This window comes from Falco peregrinus, chromosome 7, assembly GCF_023634155.1.
Source record: "Falco peregrinus isolate bFalPer1 chromosome 7, bFalPer1.pri, whole genome shotgun sequence".
Classification (NCBI taxonomy): domain Eukaryota; kingdom Metazoa; phylum Chordata; class Aves; order Falconiformes; family Falconidae; genus Falco; species Falco peregrinus.
In genome coordinates, this window is record NC_073727.1 from 63,341,722 (window position 1) to 63,359,659 (window position 17,938).

General features: G+C 48.7%; 1 protein-coding gene across 1 annotated transcript in view; it reads right to left on the bottom strand.

Moving 5' to 3' along the window:
* GRHL1 (grainyhead like transcription factor 1) overlaps positions 1-17,938 on the bottom strand; it is a 51,954-nt gene that overhangs the window by 28,588 nt on the left and 5,428 nt on the right. The window contains exons 2-8 of the mRNA XM_013299752.3: positions 10,876-11,062; positions 7,781-7,851; positions 5,826-6,216; positions 4,938-5,014; positions 3,957-4,113; positions 3,340-3,451; positions 2,262-2,356 (exon numbers count right to left, since the gene is read on the bottom strand). Of these exons, the coding sequence (XP_013155206.2) occupies positions 2,262-2,356; positions 3,340-3,451; positions 3,957-4,113; positions 4,938-5,014; positions 5,826-6,216; positions 7,781-7,851; positions 10,876-11,062 (1,090 nt within the window). The remainder of the gene's footprint in view (positions 1-2,261; positions 2,357-3,339; positions 3,452-3,956; positions 4,114-4,937; positions 5,015-5,825; positions 6,217-7,780; positions 7,852-10,875; positions 11,063-17,938) is intronic.

Genomic DNA, 17,938 nt, shown 5'->3' on the forward strand with positions numbered 1-17,938 from the left:
TTATGCCCTGCTCTCTTCATATAATTCAAGACTGAGGGGCAGGGAGGGGGGAAGAAAAGGAAAATAAAAGAGAGCATGCAAGGTAAATGAACCATGCAATAAAAATTGTTGAAATTGGCTCAGGCATCTACTGATAAGATCACAAGAGTTGAGAAAGAACTACAGCTCTACTGGTGAGAAATCCAATCATTGACAAAACACATCCACTCAGAGGGGAAAAAAAAAAAAAAGTAAAAAAAAGTAAAATAAAGTTAGACGCTTAAACACACAGAGCACTTGCTAAAAATGCCAGTTCTTTGAACGCTGAAGTCCAGAGTATTTTTGTCTGAATATGACTCTGATCCCAGGAGCCAACGTTTGCACTCTTGGTATCAACAGTCCCCTCTGCAGGTTCATACAAACCAATACTCAAACCGTATGGATCTCACACACCGAGACTGTGAATCTGGAAGCAAATTTCCATCTAGCTACAAAACTAGTTTGGCCTCCCACATACCTCTCCATACCACCTTAGCCCAGGAAGTTCAGCCCTGAGCTGAAGGATCACCATGAGGGTATTTAGACCTTTGCAAGCTGCTATTGGCAACTTCACTATAGGTTGAAACTACTCATTTAGGGGTCTGTGGAGTACTTGGGCCATAAGCACCTGCTGCACAGGGCAGGCCTCTGTCAACTGGTGGGAAGCAATGGCTTTCCTTGGGGCAGCCACAGCGTTCTCAGCACCAGGTCTAAGCCCTGTTCCTGGGTTAGTGGCCCATCCCCACTGCTGTAGGATGGCTCAGCCAGCGGACAGGCAGCTGCAGAGCTGCTAAGTGCCTCCAACTCCTTGGGGACCTGAAATCATTGCTGTCTGCACAGTCCATCCCTGTGTGCAAATCCTAAGCCCTCGAGTACCTTGCAGACACCGTTTACCTGGGTACCTTGAACGTCAGGCTGGTTACGGCAGCAGGATAACATCTCAGGAACACTTACTGCCTCCTTTTGCAGCCCTTCTGAAGCTTCATTTGCTTGCTCACATAGCAAAGTGCTTCATGCTTCAAAAAACTCAGGTCAGCATTTTAGCATCCTCCAAGCAGGTAAGGCCCTCACTGCCATCCCTCTCAACCCCACTGAAGCAAAATCTGGTGAACAGGGGAGGCTAGCACCCAACACCAGCCTCGCAAGTAATGTCACGCATGCTGCAAGACAGCACTTTCAGCAGCAGCAGCACACACGGCTCCTCGCTGCTGCCTGCCAAGCACCCCAAACCTCTCACAGAGCTGAAACCCAAGAGCAACCTGCACATAATCTCTCCGTGCCTCTTTTCTCCACAGCCCTTGTGCAGCAAAGAGGAAAGCTCATGGTGACAGTGAGCTCTGTGCAGTGACAACACCCCTTGTGCCTCCTGCAGAGCGTAGCAGCATGTACAGCTCCAGAGAAAGACCTTTGCTGCGAGGTCCTATGTCCCCCTAAGCTAGGCTCTCCCTAAACATGGCCATCTGCAGCATCCATAGTTTTCCCCAATTTTTAACAAAAACCCAGGCAGCAACGAAACTCTCCAAAGAAAATTCCTGTACTTTGGCTCCAGCAAGAAACCGATGGGAAATGCCTTCAGAACAGAGATGACTCCACCTGCTGTCCTTGCACCCAGAAGATGCACAAGCCTTTTTCAAAAGCTGGAGTGGCTTCAAACAGCTGCAGTTAGCTACTAGCTAGGGAAGCTGCCCATACTTATGCATCTACCGTAGTGCCCAAAGTTCTGAAAAAAGATCAAACCAGAGTTCACCAGGAGGCTGCTCTAACTTGAAATAGGTCACTGGGTATTGGGATCTGTGGTTTCAGCAATGCATGCTTTGGGAGCTCAAAGGCAGCAGCTACTCCCTCTTCTGCTAAAGGCAAGCCCATTGCCACAGCCTTAACGCCCTCAGGAGCTGCCCCCCTCCCCCCAGCCTCCCGCAGGGATCCTCCAGGAGACTGTGCTCACTGCCAAGCCTAGCTATGCTCCATCACACCTCCTGCACCACTTCATCTGCCCTGGAAATGCTCAGCACTTCCTTTTGTCAGTACTTGTTTGTCAGGTAGGCAGTTCTGCCAAGAACCTTAAAGCAGTTGCAAAGCTCTCCACAGTTGCACATGTAAACCCTCTTAAGAAATAGCCAGAAGGTTTTGCCTAATGTTAAGAGCGTAAACAAACTTGTTACATGCTAATCACCAGGTAGGCCACACACCCTTCCCCTCCCCCAGCCCTCGAATCTACTAAAAGGGTGATCATGGTCACCTACCTTTGCTTCCTCGTTGATGTCCCAAGTGAAGGATATGGCGTTGTATGCAATCTCCTCAATGTTACTGATGGTGTTGAAGCTCTCCTTGTAGTCCGCTGTTAGAAAGAAGGATGCATGAGGGAGAGAAAGAGGCGATACCATCTGGAGTCTTTAATCACACAAAGCAGCAGAAACTGCAACTCCTCAGCAACCCCTGAGGAGCAAAGGAAGCTGAACTGTACTTAAGAACGGATCATTAAAAAGGCTGGAAATGTTGTTTTTTTCATTTTTTCCCTGAGAATCAAAGAGGAGGAAGGAGGGAAATGGGACTCGGCAGAAATTCCAAACTAGAAACTCCCGTGAAAAAGGCAGATGTCCCAAATACTGCATGTCCTGTGCCATAACCTGCTATGCCCAGGAAACTCTACCCTGTACAGCAAGGGCATAAGCTCTCAATAAAACTCCTTCAACAACAAACAAAGATTTGCATGCGCGTCTACTTTAAGTGCCAAGTGATTAATCCCTGCTTTTATTCACAGAAGGAAGGGACGAGGAGTACAACCCAGCCTTCAGCCAGAGAAGACTGGAAGCCAGCCAGCCCCAGCCTTGTCTGGAGGCAAGTGGAAATTTGCAGTGTTTTCTTTTTTTACATGTACCAAAGACCAGTTGTGAGCAAAGCTGTGGGAAGGAGGATCATTAGCGTTGAGGTATTTCTACAAGGATCTTGTGCTTTGAAGAAACACAATATTTAGGACAGCCACAGACTCTTATAAGCTGCAATTTAGCTACATGCACCAAGATATTGCAAAGCAACCATAGTCTGGAGGCAGGGGGTGTGTTAGATCTCCCAATGCAAAACTCTAAACTCAGCCTGCTCGTGAACCAAAATCCTCCAAAAACCAGCCTCCTTAAGGAATCCTAAAAACTACAGCATTAGCTCCAAGCAATCAAAAGCTCTTTCTGGGCTTTCAGTAAAGCTACGGACAGCACAGAGATGATCCATCCAAAGGTTCCTTAAAATAACAAAGCTGTAGCAGAAAACCAAATCTTGCCAAGGAATTAGGTTTGGAGTTTGACATCAGCAGTGAACGTTCCTTACCTATGTCAATGCATCTTTGTTTGGCTGTGTGCTGTCTTGAGTGCCAGTATTTCCAGTGCCTGAGCTGATCTTCCCTTGTTTTGTCTTCTGCAAATACAACCATGATGACACTCTGAAAGGACAAGGGGAGGGGGGTAAGAATAAAAAAAAAACAGAAACAAAAAACCACCACCAATAAAACCCAAACCCACAAACACGTGAAAGAGGAAGGAGGCCAGAGAGTACATTTGTTTTGGACAATCTTGTTGGTATCAGGTTTTCTGCTTTAGGCTTTCCAACTTGACGCACCGCAGTGTACCTGGCACATGGCTGCCAAACAGGAAAGCAGCGCTTTCTGGGTCATAAACAGAGATGAGCAGAACTGCTCTCCTAACTGGAGTTCAAGGATCTCATTCCAGGCATTGCACCACCTTTAGACAAGTGCTGACACCACTTCTTAACAGACTGAGCCAGGATGGGTTGGTCTGGAAGTAGGTGGACAGCAAAGGAACGAACACTGACGTGTAAGCTGGCCTTAGTGCTGATGCTCTGGTTTACATTGCTGCACTTTGGGAGAGTTTAAGGCTACCACTGTAGACAGCCTCTTTCCCCAAAAAAACACAAGAGCTGCCACTCACTCGGACTTTACTGATGGGGTGATGGATTCCTTCACTGCTGCTGACTTCTTTCAGCGTGATCGGGTAGAATTGACCTTTATTCAGGTAAGTCATCGTGCTGTCCCCAGGCTTCTGTCGGAGGGACTTGGAGGCTTCCAGAGTGTATTCAAAATTATTCCTACAGAGCGAAGAGGGCAGTGATTGCTAAGGCATTTTCCTGGAAAGCCGATTAAATGTTCCACATCTTAATTTGGAGAAATTCCAAACTCTTTAGTTGACTCACTAAGCCATCAACAGGCAAGGAAGTTGGAAAACAGGATGAGCCCCTTTTTGAACCATTTCCTTCACGAATGAACATTTAAGAGAACTTCTTGGCAAGCTAAATCCCAAGACACGTCAGCAGGCAAGACTGGAAGCTCCCTATTCAGACCAAGAGCAGCAAGCTACTTTCATGGAACAGAATATCTATTAGTAATTAAATTAAATTCACAAGGTAATAAGCCATTCAGTGGCCACCGTCTTCTCCTCTTTCCTCTTGGTCAACTGCAACTAACCAAACAACTAGTTTATTCCCCTCCCTTAAGAGTTCAGATGAGTTTCATACTTCCTATTCCTGCTGTAGATCTCCAGCAGGGAGAGAGCAGTGCCAGCTGACCAGGGAGAGGGACACAGCTAGAAGCCAGCTCTGACACCACCGCAGAGCTGACAGACCACACTGCAACGTCCCATGGGACAGAGAGCTGGCACAAGGACAGCGACTACAACTGGGCAGTATTTCCAGCCCTGGAGGTAATTTCCCTTAAAGCACTTTTCCTTAAAGATACAGGTAGGATTTTCAACCGTGAAATTCAAATGAGCAGACACTGTTGCGGTTTTGAGATCCACAGCCCCTGCAGTGCCTGACAGAGACTCAGCACAGAAGGGCATGAGACGTACTGCTCACTCACGGACAACTGTGAGAGAAAGGCAAGATACGAGCAAACAGGGGCCTTAAAGCATTACCCAGAAATGCTGTCAAAAACATAATCTTCTGAATTCATGTTGGCCATCCGGAGATTCAGTTCAGTAGGAAAGAAAACCTGGGGTAGACACAAAGCAAAACAACACAACAATTAACACAGCAACAACAAGAAAAGTCAAGATTAAACAGATACTCGTTACCACAGAACCTCTGGCAGGCAAACTGATCATCAGATAACAATTGATTTTTTTGTCTGTACAAACAGGGCACTTTAGCAGAGTTTTAATCCAAACCTTTTGGGTGTCAACTAAGCACAACATCTCACAAGCTTCTGAGCCAGCTTTAGGGCAACATTTTACAAGTTTTCCCAGATCTCAAAGAACAGTCATAGCTACACAGTTCCTTGAGGTCTGGCTTAAAAATCAAAACACAGTTATGCTGGTTTTTTTCAGTTGGTACCATAAAACAAAAGAACACGGATTTTCATCCAGGTTTGACTCTTGCTCAAGGCCCCTAAATAAACTGACCATTTTTCACTGACACACACCACTCCTTGAAGCTGGCAGTAAGGAAGCTCACAGACACAGTCACCTCGCTTCAGTACCTGCAAAAGTGCCACGGAGTGCTGAACTCTTGCAAAACCTGGCCTGGTTCTGTGGATCGAGATAACTACTTCCACACTCTGCAAGCCAAAGGCTCTGTCACCAGTGAGATTAATCATTCGCTTTTGATAATGATTTCATGTTGGGAAGGTTTTATTTACCAAGTTGTACTTCTGCACCTTTGCAAAAAAAAAGTCTTTTATTCCTAAATCACTGGGCAGATATCTGGCTCACATAAGAACAACTAAAGATGGAACTGGATCTCTCCACCCAGACCAAGACACACACACACACACACACACACACAGCGACTGCCTCTCTTGGTACCTCTTGCACACCCTCCTTGAAAGTCTCTGAGAAGGTGGAATCTGGCGTTCGCCTCTGGGAGTTTTGAGGTTGGGTGTTGGAACTGAACTGGTCAGGATTGAGGTTCCTGTCGAAGACCACCACCCGCTCGGGGGGCTCCGGGTGGTAGACGCTTGGTGGGATGCCCACTGCAAAGCCATGGGGCTGTGTCTCTGTTTTGATGGAGTGGGTAGGCATGGTTGCAATTGAAACGGTGACTGTTGTGTCAGGGGTTGTAAGATGCCCTCTCTTGTCCATGCCCATTTGGGGCGTGTGTGGAAGGACAATATTGAAAGGCACATTTTTCAGAACCTGGACTCTGTTTTCTCCAGCAGAAATGAGAGACTGTTCTGTCACATTTGGGATGCTGTTCCTTTAAAGGCCAAAGGAAAAAAAAGCATAAATTATACAGCTCATTTTCTCATTAAACAAGATCTAGAAATACTCAGCTTTTTGGACAAGGACAGCTGATACCAGCTCTCCTGCTTGTGCAGAACAGCTCAATCCTAACCTGAAAAGCTGAGAAACTCATTAAAAAAAACCCACCAAAAACACCCCCCCCCCCAAAAAAAATCACAACCCCAACCAAACAACAAACCAAAACCTCACCCACTGCTAACAACCCCACCTTGGAGATGAATTACCCTGGAGCAAAAAGGTGAGGGTTCACAGCCCAGATCCTCACTGCTTGGAAAAGGGCAGTCCAAAACCAAGTGCTTCAAGGCCCTTCCCACCATACATCAGCACACGCAGGCTCCATAAAACTGCTCTTGGGAGATGGAGCAGGACTGAGAGCAGTTGCTGCTCCTCTGCTCTAGGACTGCACACCACCCAGGAAGCTCTAATAGGGAAATTACATCCCTCTTTCGTGCACAAACCCCCAAGAAAATCCACACCAAGACTCCCAGGAGAAGTTTGCATAACCTCCCACTCCACCACACTAATTTCTGCCAGGACAGCAATAAGATCTGTGGCTGAGCTGACTTCACAGCTAGTAGCCACCGCGTCAGTCTGCCCTCCCTTTCTCCCTCCCCACAACATGGTCCTGCCCTCTCCTTTGCACCAATTCTGACGCTCCCCCATCTCCTTCCCCCGTCTCTTTGGTGAGCCAGTTCGGCTTGTTCCACTAGGAGAAAACTAGCCACTTTTTTTCCCCCCTTGCTAGGTTATGGGTCAGTTAAAGATCAGAACTGGTACGAGGGGAGCAGTAGGAACACATGGCTGCTAACCAGACTGCTCTTCTCAACAAGTTGTTCAATCTGCTCAGCCAGACCACAAAACCTCACCTCACATCCTTAAAGCATTCTAGTTTGTCCAAAGGAAGAAGATGATAGGAGTGGAAGCCTGGGTTGAATAAACCTCACATTCATAATGTTTACCTAATTAATACCATCTTCTGCTTGGGATGCACAAGCCAGAGAGGACAAAGAGGAAGAAAGAAAGGAGTTCCAGAGGATACAAAATAAGTCCACAAACAATACAAAACCAAATTAAATCACAAGAACTTTCAAGTTCTTCCCTATCAGCCCACGCACAAAGCAGCAATGCCGCTGGTGCCCGAGAACAAAATCAGCAGTGAGGAACTGAGGTAACCGTGTGCAAAAGTAAAAGGGTCACTGGCCACCTCCACAGCCTTGGGAAGGGGTGCTTGTGCTACCAGGCTGTGCCTGGTGTTAAAGAGAGCAGTTTTTGCTATGCTGACTGTATGACAGCAGTACACGGAAAGCAGACGGATGGCAATGAGAAGCAGTTTGTGCCTCAGCTCTCCACATCATGGCCCAGTTCCCATTCTGTTTCCTGGGGCCACACAGTAATTTGGGGCACAGCGTAAAAGCAAACAATTTCTCTCTTCCAGCACAACACTGCAGCGCAGCAAGTTACTCTCCTTCAGCAGCTTTGGTGGCGATACGCAGGCATGCAATAATGAAAACTAATACCTTTTGCTATGGTCTTGGTCAGGATGTTCTACCTCTGGTTTAGCTGTCGAAGATCTCCTCTCCCTGGGAACCTGGGAAATACAAGACACACTACAATTGCATTCTTCTTCCCATATAAAAAAAAATTATCTTCTCAAAACACAGCTATCTGATCAAATTAAGAAAGCATTGCTTTCTGATACCAGTCATTATTAGCACTGCAGCGTGACTGATGTTCACACAGCTTTGGGATGCCAGGCTCGCCCCAGGTGAGGCCCTGCAGATCCCTGTGTAGCTGACTTGTCCCACTGTGCTGGCCCTGGCTCCTGCCAGCACCACGCAGTGGGAAGACCAGTGCAGAAAACTGTCCATCCCTGGCTGGAGCACCAGCATCAGGGTGAACAGGACCAGCAGGAGATGCCCAGGGTTTGCACTGGTGGTGCAGGTTTTCTCCTCTGCAGGCTGGCAGAGTTCAGCTTGCTAAATGTGCTCATGGCTTGTGAAAGGATGCTGCTCCACAGCCCCCCCCTCAAGAACTCTTGCTCTCTAGGTCACCTCCTCAAAAACCACTCAAGGTTCTCCTTTCTCTGTGAGAATCAGGGGATTTGGGGAGGCCCAGGTCCAATAAGTGTATCGGGATGCTACAGCTCATCTCTCTGCACGGCTACATTCAACACACTGGCCCAAACTGTATTAAACCTTTTATAAACAAAAGGCAACCACCCGTGCTCTGTATTTAAGATGGCTCAATACCACTCCTCATATTTTACACCATGGACAGGATTTGTCCTGAAAACACCACATACCGTAAGGTCAGTCACACAAGCCACCTTGTCCACACACCGATACGTGCCACTTCCCTGGCTGCACTGCAAAGCCAAGGCATACGGAAGAAGCTCAACTCTTTGACCTGTGGCAGCTCATTTCACTGGAGCACCCTAACAGTTCTTGCCACTGCTGGCACAAGCCCGTGGTGCTCAGGTCGAGCACACAGCAAGTCCACGCAAGCTCCTCTGCAAGCCCACACATAGTGCCCAGGAGTTTTGTCACCCTCAACATGCGTGCTGAATGAGCAAAGCATACACCTTCTGGTGTAAGGAGCTGTAAACTCCCACCACCCTCCTTCACTGAAGCCTGCTCAGATGTGGCCCACGCTTGCCAGCTCGGGTGCAACACAGGGAACCACCACTTTGCTACTAACTCAAACGCTGATGGCATACCTGTGTGAACAGCACACTTCCATAAACTGCCCCCAGTTAAAACCTAAGTCCTGGCTCTTCTACATAACCTGGAAATCTCCAGTAACACCAGAATTGTTGGATTTTCCACAATAACCACCAAAAACTGGAGAACCTCTAGCTTAAGACTGCTAGGAGGCCGACTAACTGGTCATTGAAAAACCAGGGTCTACCAAGCTACATTTGCCCAATATTCCTAAACTCTAGATTTTGATCAAAAGTTTGTTTCCCCATAAGGCCTCATTAACCACACCTGAGCTATCACTGTAGCCCATTAATCAAATGGAAGAAAACTTGAGTTGCTTGGTTTTGTTGGTTTGCCTTTTTTTTTTTTAATATGAAGGTGATCTCATCGGCTGTCTTTAATATTGCAGAGGGGGCGTACTAGAAATGCCTAGACGTCGTCCCTTTAGCATTACTTCATAACAGCCCTCAATAAATCCTTCAACATCTAACCATTTTGCTTCACCAAAGTCTGCGGCATACGTGTTCTTCCACTGATTCTTCTGTACGCCCACTGACACTCAAACATAAGAGGAAACCCCAAATTAGACATTAATGTACAACAAATCCCTTCTGCTTTGCCAAGCGTGAAGGATCAGCATCAACGTTTTCTTTGTAATGTACAGGTTTAGAAATCAAAATTGATCCTGTGGATTAAAATCATTCCGGTGAAAGTGTTTTGGGTTTTTTTCCCAAAAGCATAGCAAGCATGGGCACAAAGCAGAAAGCCAGTTTTCTCACACAACTAACTGAATAACATCCACATCAGTGAGTCTGTGGCATTTTGTCGTGTGTGTGTGGAGTGCTAATCTCCATATTAAGCATTACAAGAATATTTTGATACGTAAGACATGTTCAACTCTTAAAAGAGTAGACAAGGATTTTGTATGCACAAGGCAACTTGTCCTCATGTTTGAAGAACATACTGAGGCTGGCAATTGCACTCACTACTGTTAAAAGACACTAGCCAAAGGGTCAGGCACACGAGCAGAGTCAGCCTCCCGGCTTCCCTGCATGCTGAGCAAAGAAAAGCAGGCATCTCCACCCGGTGAGCCAGGCCACCATAATGCAGGTGTCTAATACAATCAGGATGCCTCCGTGCCTAGAAACACCTGCTGGTGTCCCCCAACTTTGACTGGAGGTAACTACCTTGACTTAGACTTCTAGTATTTAGGAAAGAAAGCTCAGCAAAATGTATCCCCCAGAAACTAGAAGGTTATCTGTTTGACTGCGTTCAGTTCACCTGTGAGCATCTATGGAGGCTTATGTCTCCAAGCAGACTGTGAACGCTGGGGAAGACAGCAACAGTTGTCAAAGGATTAACAGATTACAGCAGTTGAAGCTCACTTGAAGGTTAGAAGAAAGCAGACAGCAACTCTTTCAGGTGGGCGCTTCCACCACACACACCACCAGAAACCTGTAGTTACAGCTTAGTATCAGCTGAGACTAAGGTAGCACATCAAAGCCCCAGCAAAAGCCAACAGTCCCACCAGAACAGGGATCAAGTGAGCAAAAGCAGCAAAGTGTCTTTCTCCGTGTGTGTACACATTCAGCCAGGGACATGCACCCAAGTCTCATTCTTCACGACTATTTCTATAATACGTTGCCTCCTGCAGAGCCTGGAGTCAACAGGCAGAGTGCTACTGAAGTTTTTGACCCATTATGTTAAGATCCAGGAGATCTTATTTTACCGAGCTAAAATTAAACTAATTTTCAGAAAAAGGAACATGGAACCTTTTCCATTTAAAAGCTACATAGTTTAAAGTCCTTGAGACCTACTCAAAGCTTCTGTAAAAATCCTCTAGCAAATGACACCTTTTCCACAGGTGGAACAAGAGCTCCGCTGGCTGCCAGAGCATACCCACGCCAATCTACCTTGTAGTAATCATAGAGCAGTCCAAGGGCCGCTGCGCTGTCTTCATCACCATTGATGCTCATCATAGCTTTGGTAGCTGCTGTAAGGGGATTTTCAAGAAAGGTTTTCCAGGCCTCATCTTCACTGGTGTAAGGACGTCTCTGAGAGTAGAGAGAGTCATTCTGAAGAACCAACACGGGTCTTTTACTTGAATCATAAAAAAAAAAGAAGAAAGGGAAAAAAGCCACCTGTTAGAACGCATGAAAAACATTCCTGAAGTTCTTCAAAATTAGCTGCCCCAGTTTCACAGGGTTCATATTCTGATTCAGTGCGCTGGAAGGATTAGTCAACACAAAAAGCCCAGAAACTTAATTCTGATCTCACTCATGCTCAGTGTAAATCAGGATTAATTTAACCAAACTCAGCTGGATTACACCAGCCTATATAAAGGGGCAAAGCTGTTCAAGAGCAGAACTGACCTCCTCACGCTCTGAATCCAACCCAGAAAGTTACACGCACCCACTGGCCTACCACCTACAAAACCTTTATTACACCCTATGTAATACTACCAAGCCACAACCTGCTCCAGTTCCCGCATGGAACTAGATACATGTGAATTAACAAAATATCTCTTTCCCCATATGTATCAGAGCGTATCTAAAAGCACCACCTAGAAGCTGCCCATTAGTTACAGACTAGACAAGGAAATTGGTCAAAGGGGCCTCAAATCAATTTGGCAGTGAATTTTTCTGACGAGGGAAGCCTAAAGACTTACTGCCTGGTTACTGCTGAAGTAAGTGGTGGCACTAGTTTGTAACACCCTCAACAAATGGGGGGGGAGGAAAGGAGGCAAAAAAATAAAAAGGGGGGGGGGGGGGAGAGAAAAACTGGAGTTTTCCCCTTTATGTTGTAGTACATAAATATTAAAAAAATATATTTTGCTGGGACCAAGAGAGCTCCAAGACTACTTGGACCTTCTGCTCACAAGAGAAAATCGGACATCTGTAAAAAATGTTATCCTACCAGCTTAGACAACTTAATAGATTTTGGTTCTATTGGTAAAATACACACTTCATCTTTCAAGTCAATTCAAGCTCATGTTGTTTAAATCTGAATGTTAAACTAGTTCAAATAGTTTTATTTTCAGTGCAAGTGTTACTACAGATTGGTGAGGAGAGAAGGGGTGTTTATTTTCTTAAATAATCCAAAACTCAGCATTTGTTAATTAATTGATAAGAGCTTAAAATAAATAAGTATTTTTTTTAAAAAAAGACACCAACCAAACAAGAAAAGCCCACAAAAAGCAGTTTCCCACCACCTTCCCTCTGTAGATAAGCATTCTTTTCATTTATCCAGATGCATTCAGAGATCAAAATATACTACAAATACAAGAAGTTGTGAAATACTCTAATCAGCTTAACAATATCCTACATTTATCACCACCTTCTACCAAAAAGATTGCGAAGCACTTTGCAAATTACACGTTTTACACGTTCGATCCTTTATCATTTACACAAGTAGTCTAGAGCTTCAATAGAACAGCTTGGCTGAACTGAAGACACTTCAAGCGAGTGGGAGTTTCCAGGACTTGTAAGAGCACTTTGTGGCTATAAATCAGTATTATACAGTTGGAAAAAAAGCTAACGACGACAAAAAACAGACAAGCCCTTGCACCAAGCCCTTTCTTTAAGTCTTCCTACATATTTGCGTACACACTGGCACAGATACCGAAACGCAGTCACCTCAGGTATTGAGGACATCCATTTTCTATCCAAATGTGGCAAGCAGCAGAAGACAATGCAGAATTTTCTTTAGCGACATGGTACAAGCTCCCATTCTTACACAATGCAATAAAAGAAACCTTGAATATCCATAGCAGATGGGTAAATCCTCCAGTTAAAGACACTCGTGAAGAAAAAGGCAACTGAAATAACCTGGGTACGGTTCACTTGATCCATCCCTGCCAGGCTACAGGGCTAAGTCAGCCCCGCTGGAGCTCACAAGACCACTAAGCCGATTCCGTCCAGCAGCAGCACAATGTTCACAAGGAACGAGAGAACCAAGGGAGAATCAAGAACATCGAGGACTAAAGCAGCCACCAACCAGAAACGTAGCGAATGCAAAAACTTTGTATTTTACTGTGATTTCTTTGTCATTGCAACACCTAAGTGTAATGCGCGTTGCCCTACAGGTAACCTACCACCCTAAAAGCAGCGTGGAAAGAATTATCTGCAGTTAGCGAGAGAAGCGCCGGGCTTGGCAGTAACTCGATCCCTGAACAGAACCACAGTTGTGTTTGTGGTTTGTTTGGGTTTTTTTGTTGGTTTTTTTTTTCCCCCAGAAAAATGAGAAGATATTAATAAAAGGAGGTAAACGTTTATTTTCCATAAGCTTTAGGTCTCCAGATTACCAGCATGTGGATCTGCTCGCAGAGTAGTAGGTGTGTCCAGCAAAGGCTGGAAATAAGTTTCCTACTGCAGCGTTAGTAACTTCTGAACTCCACGTCCTACATGGCCAAAGCTGCAGAGAAACGTTACAAAAAGCAGACAGTCTTTCTCTCTTCGCCTGCAAAAACCCCACAACGTCCTGCGCTGACATGGCAGAATCTACTCCCACGCTCACAGCCCCCCACCCCCACCCCGTCATCCCCCCGCGGCGCCGCGGGACCCCGGCCCGCCCCGCGCACCCACCGCGCCGGGGCAGCGCTCCTGCCGCCGCCTCCGACGTGCCACGACCGGACCTGCTACGGCCTCATCCGTTCGGTGTCATCGGAGGGAAAAACGCGTATGAAACGTCCTAATCACAGGGTGACAGCCAGCGGCTGCCTTCGCGTCCTCTTGCTAAAAGAATCAGCGTGTTACGAAAAAACCCGCTCCGGTAAGAACGCTGTGCTTTCGCTAGGAACGGGGCGCATCCCAGTCACCGGCCATTCAAGACAACGTAATTTTGTGATCGGGTCCTCAAACCGCTCCGCATACCCCGTTTTCTATCCCCCTACGCCGCCCGCAGCCGCCGTCCCGGAGGGGCGCGGTGACACCGACCACCGCGCGGGGTCCGGCCGCCGCCGCCCGCTCGTCCCGCAGCGACCGACATCGCGCGCGGCTTTAACTCGTGGCACCGGCCCCGCGCCGTGCGGGGCAGCTGCGGCCGCGCTCACCGGCCGACCCCTCGGCCGCCGGCGGGGCGGGGGTGGCCGCGGCCGCCCCCTTACCTGCCGAAGTCCACCTTGCCGGAAGGGTGCGCCTCGTAGAAATCCATGGGGGCCGCTCCGGCCGCCGGGCAGCGGCGCGGGGCTCCGGCGGGGGCGGGGGACACAGCCCACCGCTGCGGCTCCGCCCGCCTCCCTCAGCCCGCCGGAGAGGGGCAGCCCGGCGCTGCGGCGGCGCCCGCTCCTCCCGACGGCGCGGCCCGCTGGCCGCCGCCGCCCGCATTTAAGGCGCGGCGCGGCGGGGCGGGGGGCGGACGGCGACGGCGCTGACCCACGCCTCGCTGCCGGTGTCGGGTTTCAAAGCCGGCCCTGCCTCGCCGCTCGCCGCCGGGCCCCTCCGCCCCCCGGGGGCTCGCCCTCCCCCCCGCCATTTCGCACCGCCCCGCCGCAGCCACCGGTCACTCCTCGGAGAAGATGGAGAGCGGCGGGTGGCCGGGGAGAGCGGCTCCCCCCCCGGCCCGGCCCCGCAGGAGATCGGGCCCCGGGCGGCGAGCCCCTCTCGCCGCAGCCCCCCCGGGGGGGCGGCAGCACCGGTCGGACCGGACCCGCTCCCCACCCCGTCACTCACTTGTCGTACTCTTGTGTCATGTCTGGCGGAGGCAGCGGGCGGCAGAACTGGCCCGGCTGGTCGGGAGGGCGAGGCGGGGGCGAGCGGAGAGAGCAGCGCGCAGCCCGCCGCACCGACGGGTTTTGTCGGCTTTTCTCGCCCGCTCAGGTGGCTCCCGCAGCCGCAGGTGGACGGGCGCCGCGCGACGCCTCCCATTGGCTGCCGCAGGCCGCGGGGCGGAGCTGCCGCGCCCCCATTGGGCGGCCGGGCGGGGAGGGGCGGTGCCCCGTGCCCGTGCGGGGCTCGGCGGGGGCCGGGGGGCGGCGGCTGAGGCAGGGCTGGGGCGGCCCGTGGGGCCGGGCCGGGCAGCGGGCGATACCCGCCGCGTTACAGCGCGGGTGACGGCGCCAGTCCGGGAGAGTAAAACCTCGCGGGGCAGGTGCTCCCCCGCGCTTGGGGGCCTCCCTGGGTCCCGGGGGCGCACCCCGCTGTCACAGGCCGCTTTCCTGAGGGAAACCCCCTCTTCCCCCGGTTTACCCCCGCCCCCCCTGCACGTATTGCGCTCACGGGGGCCAGGCGCTGGCACCGGAGCCCCCGGTGCTCATCGCCCGGCCGCGGCAGGCGGGGGCTCCCCGCTGGGGCGCGGGGTCCCGGCCCTGGGCGAGGGGTCCCGGCGGGGGCCGCGGGACTCACCCTGGCATCTCTTCCGCGCTAAAAACGCGGTTCCCTTCGCCCTCTCCCGCACTACGTGACCTCCTTTCTTCTTCCTCTGCTCAACGCGTTTTTAGCGAAGTCTGACACCGACACCGGGCGGGTTAGTTCGCCCCAGCACTGCGATACCAAAGCACTGCGGGTCCCGGCGTCCTTCCGCGCCTCACAGGTGCGCCTGGGCGTACAACCGAGTTACTGCTGGAAACGCACCTCAATCCTCTGGTTTAACAGCAGCAGCGACATAACAAATACACTGGGTATCTCCAAAGTGGCATGGATTGATTTAAATCAGAAAGATCTTAAAAGTTTCTCCTTGAGAAGTAAGGGTGGGAGGTTGCTTGTTTAAGTAACAAGTTGAATCAAACCCATATAGCAACAACGCTCTCTATCATATGTCAAGATGCTTCAGATAGCTACTGTAATTTAAAAGTATGTACGCTAATAAGAGGTCTCTCCTTCTAGGTCAGAATCTCTTCCCCATTTGTTCAGGATATACTCCAGTGCAGAATTATAGAAGGACAATTCAAGCAGCCAACCGAAGGAAACATGAAACTAAAAGGAACAAACTTTCACTAAGGGTCTAATCCTCGAAGTTGCTTAATATCCTCTGACTGGATTACAACTAGTGTTCTAGAAAAAAAATGTTTTGTTTGGATCTGCAGACGTTGCCACTAGGATGGCAAAAGATAAATATCAATACCGAAGTAGAATCTTGCCCTACAAAGTGAACTGATGTAAATCGTCCTTCATTATATGCAATAAAGGTATTCTGTATTTTTAACCCATTTTAAATCTAATTCGAGATTACACAAAGAAAATTTCTTATCTGTTCTCTCATACAAAAAAAAATCCCTGTAATCCAATAAAGATGTCAGAAAGTTAAATTTTTCCAAGCAAGTGTAACTTGCTTCGTTTCTGATACAAGTTACAAAGCCAGCTCAAAATGGGAAGTACTGGGAAGGACTGCTAACTTTCTCAGGTGTCATTCGCTCCTCACACTCCCTGCTTCTGTTCATAGAATTCTAGGATGTGCAGACACAATCTCTGCATTTTGGCACACATGCACACTTTTCATTAACAATATAATACTACCCTGTAGCTGTAAGTGACCCAGATGCAGTATGTGCTGCAGTTCAGTCACATGTTTACATTGCACCCAAACTGCTAAAATCTTAGTAATGTGCCACGCTTGGTATTTCTACTGAACTAGAATTTACCATGTTTTTATTCCAAATATGTCAAAACTGTTGCCTCTGCAAAAGGGATGGCTTTTCTTAACAGCCTGATCCGCTGATGAAAACTTAGTTATCGACATAGCGATCACTTCCACATTCAGGAGACAATGATATAAACACCGGATTGTGACACCACTGACTAATCTGCCGGTCACAATCTAGACTCTGTAACACCACTTGTAGGTGTATTTCTGTGATGTCACTATCTGGGTTGCATCATCGCTGAATAAAATCAGGCAAGAAGTGCAAAGGGATTTAGGAGAGCTTTGGCTCAGGCATAAAGCTATGCCAGCCTCGTGTGGCAGCGCTCTGGCAGGGCTTCCCTTGCCATGCGCCGACTGGCGTTCCTTCCACTTCTTTCGTCATTCAGCCCTTTCACCCTGATGTCACTGCTCTCCCCCACCTCTCACACCCTTCCCTTTACCTTTCGCTCTGCCTCAGGCCTGCCTGCAGTATTCTCCTTCCCTTCTCCTATTCGTTTTCCCTTTTGAATGGATTCCACTTGAAACACGCAAGGAACCCCACCGAACTCACGCGCCATTTGCAACCATCTGGCCGAGCGCTGTCTCAACATGCTTGCACCTCTCCCCAGTCTGTCTTTTGACATCGCTATCTAGAGAACCTGGGATTTATTCTGGACGAGGATTAGCTACTGTTATGACTTACCTAACAAATAAGGTTTTAAAATCTCATACCCGATAATTATCATCTACATGCACTGGCCATTCACACCTGTGTAATAAACAAACAAGTTGCATCATGTTTGTAACAGTACTTTTTGATTTCACAAAATGCAGCAGGGAGTCAAAACAAAATACTTTGCACTTAATCTGAACCCCTGAGATGGAAGGGCCAGGTGACAGAGCTGGCTGTGAAGAGCAGTGAATCTTCTACACTCGCCATTACAGAGCACACCAGACGAGCTCTTCTTTCCAGCAGCAGGCCTGTGGTCCACTAATGACAGAGCTGGAAAAGAAAGCCTGAAGCTGATCACTGACCCCCACAGAACAAGCCTGAAGGCATCAAAGGGCTGAAAGAAAAAAAAAAAAAAAGCCCAGGCAGGGGTTCATGAACTCCCTAGGAAGTGAGGTGAAAGCAGGCACAGTGGGAAGAAATGGAAAGACAACCGACAGTGGAAAAGGGGGCTGGAATGGGAAGATGGAAAAAGCTGGGGGGGGAAGGGTAAATAAACAAATGAAAGCATAACGAGTGAAATACAGAATGGGAAAATTAAATAAAGAGTTCGCTTTTCACATCAGTCACATCCCTATACGCAACATTGCAGGCATTCCTTAAAGCTTCCCCTTTTGATTCTGCATTTTGCACTAAAGATAACGTAGGCACTGTTGAGAGCACACAGATTATTCAGAGGCAGGACAGTA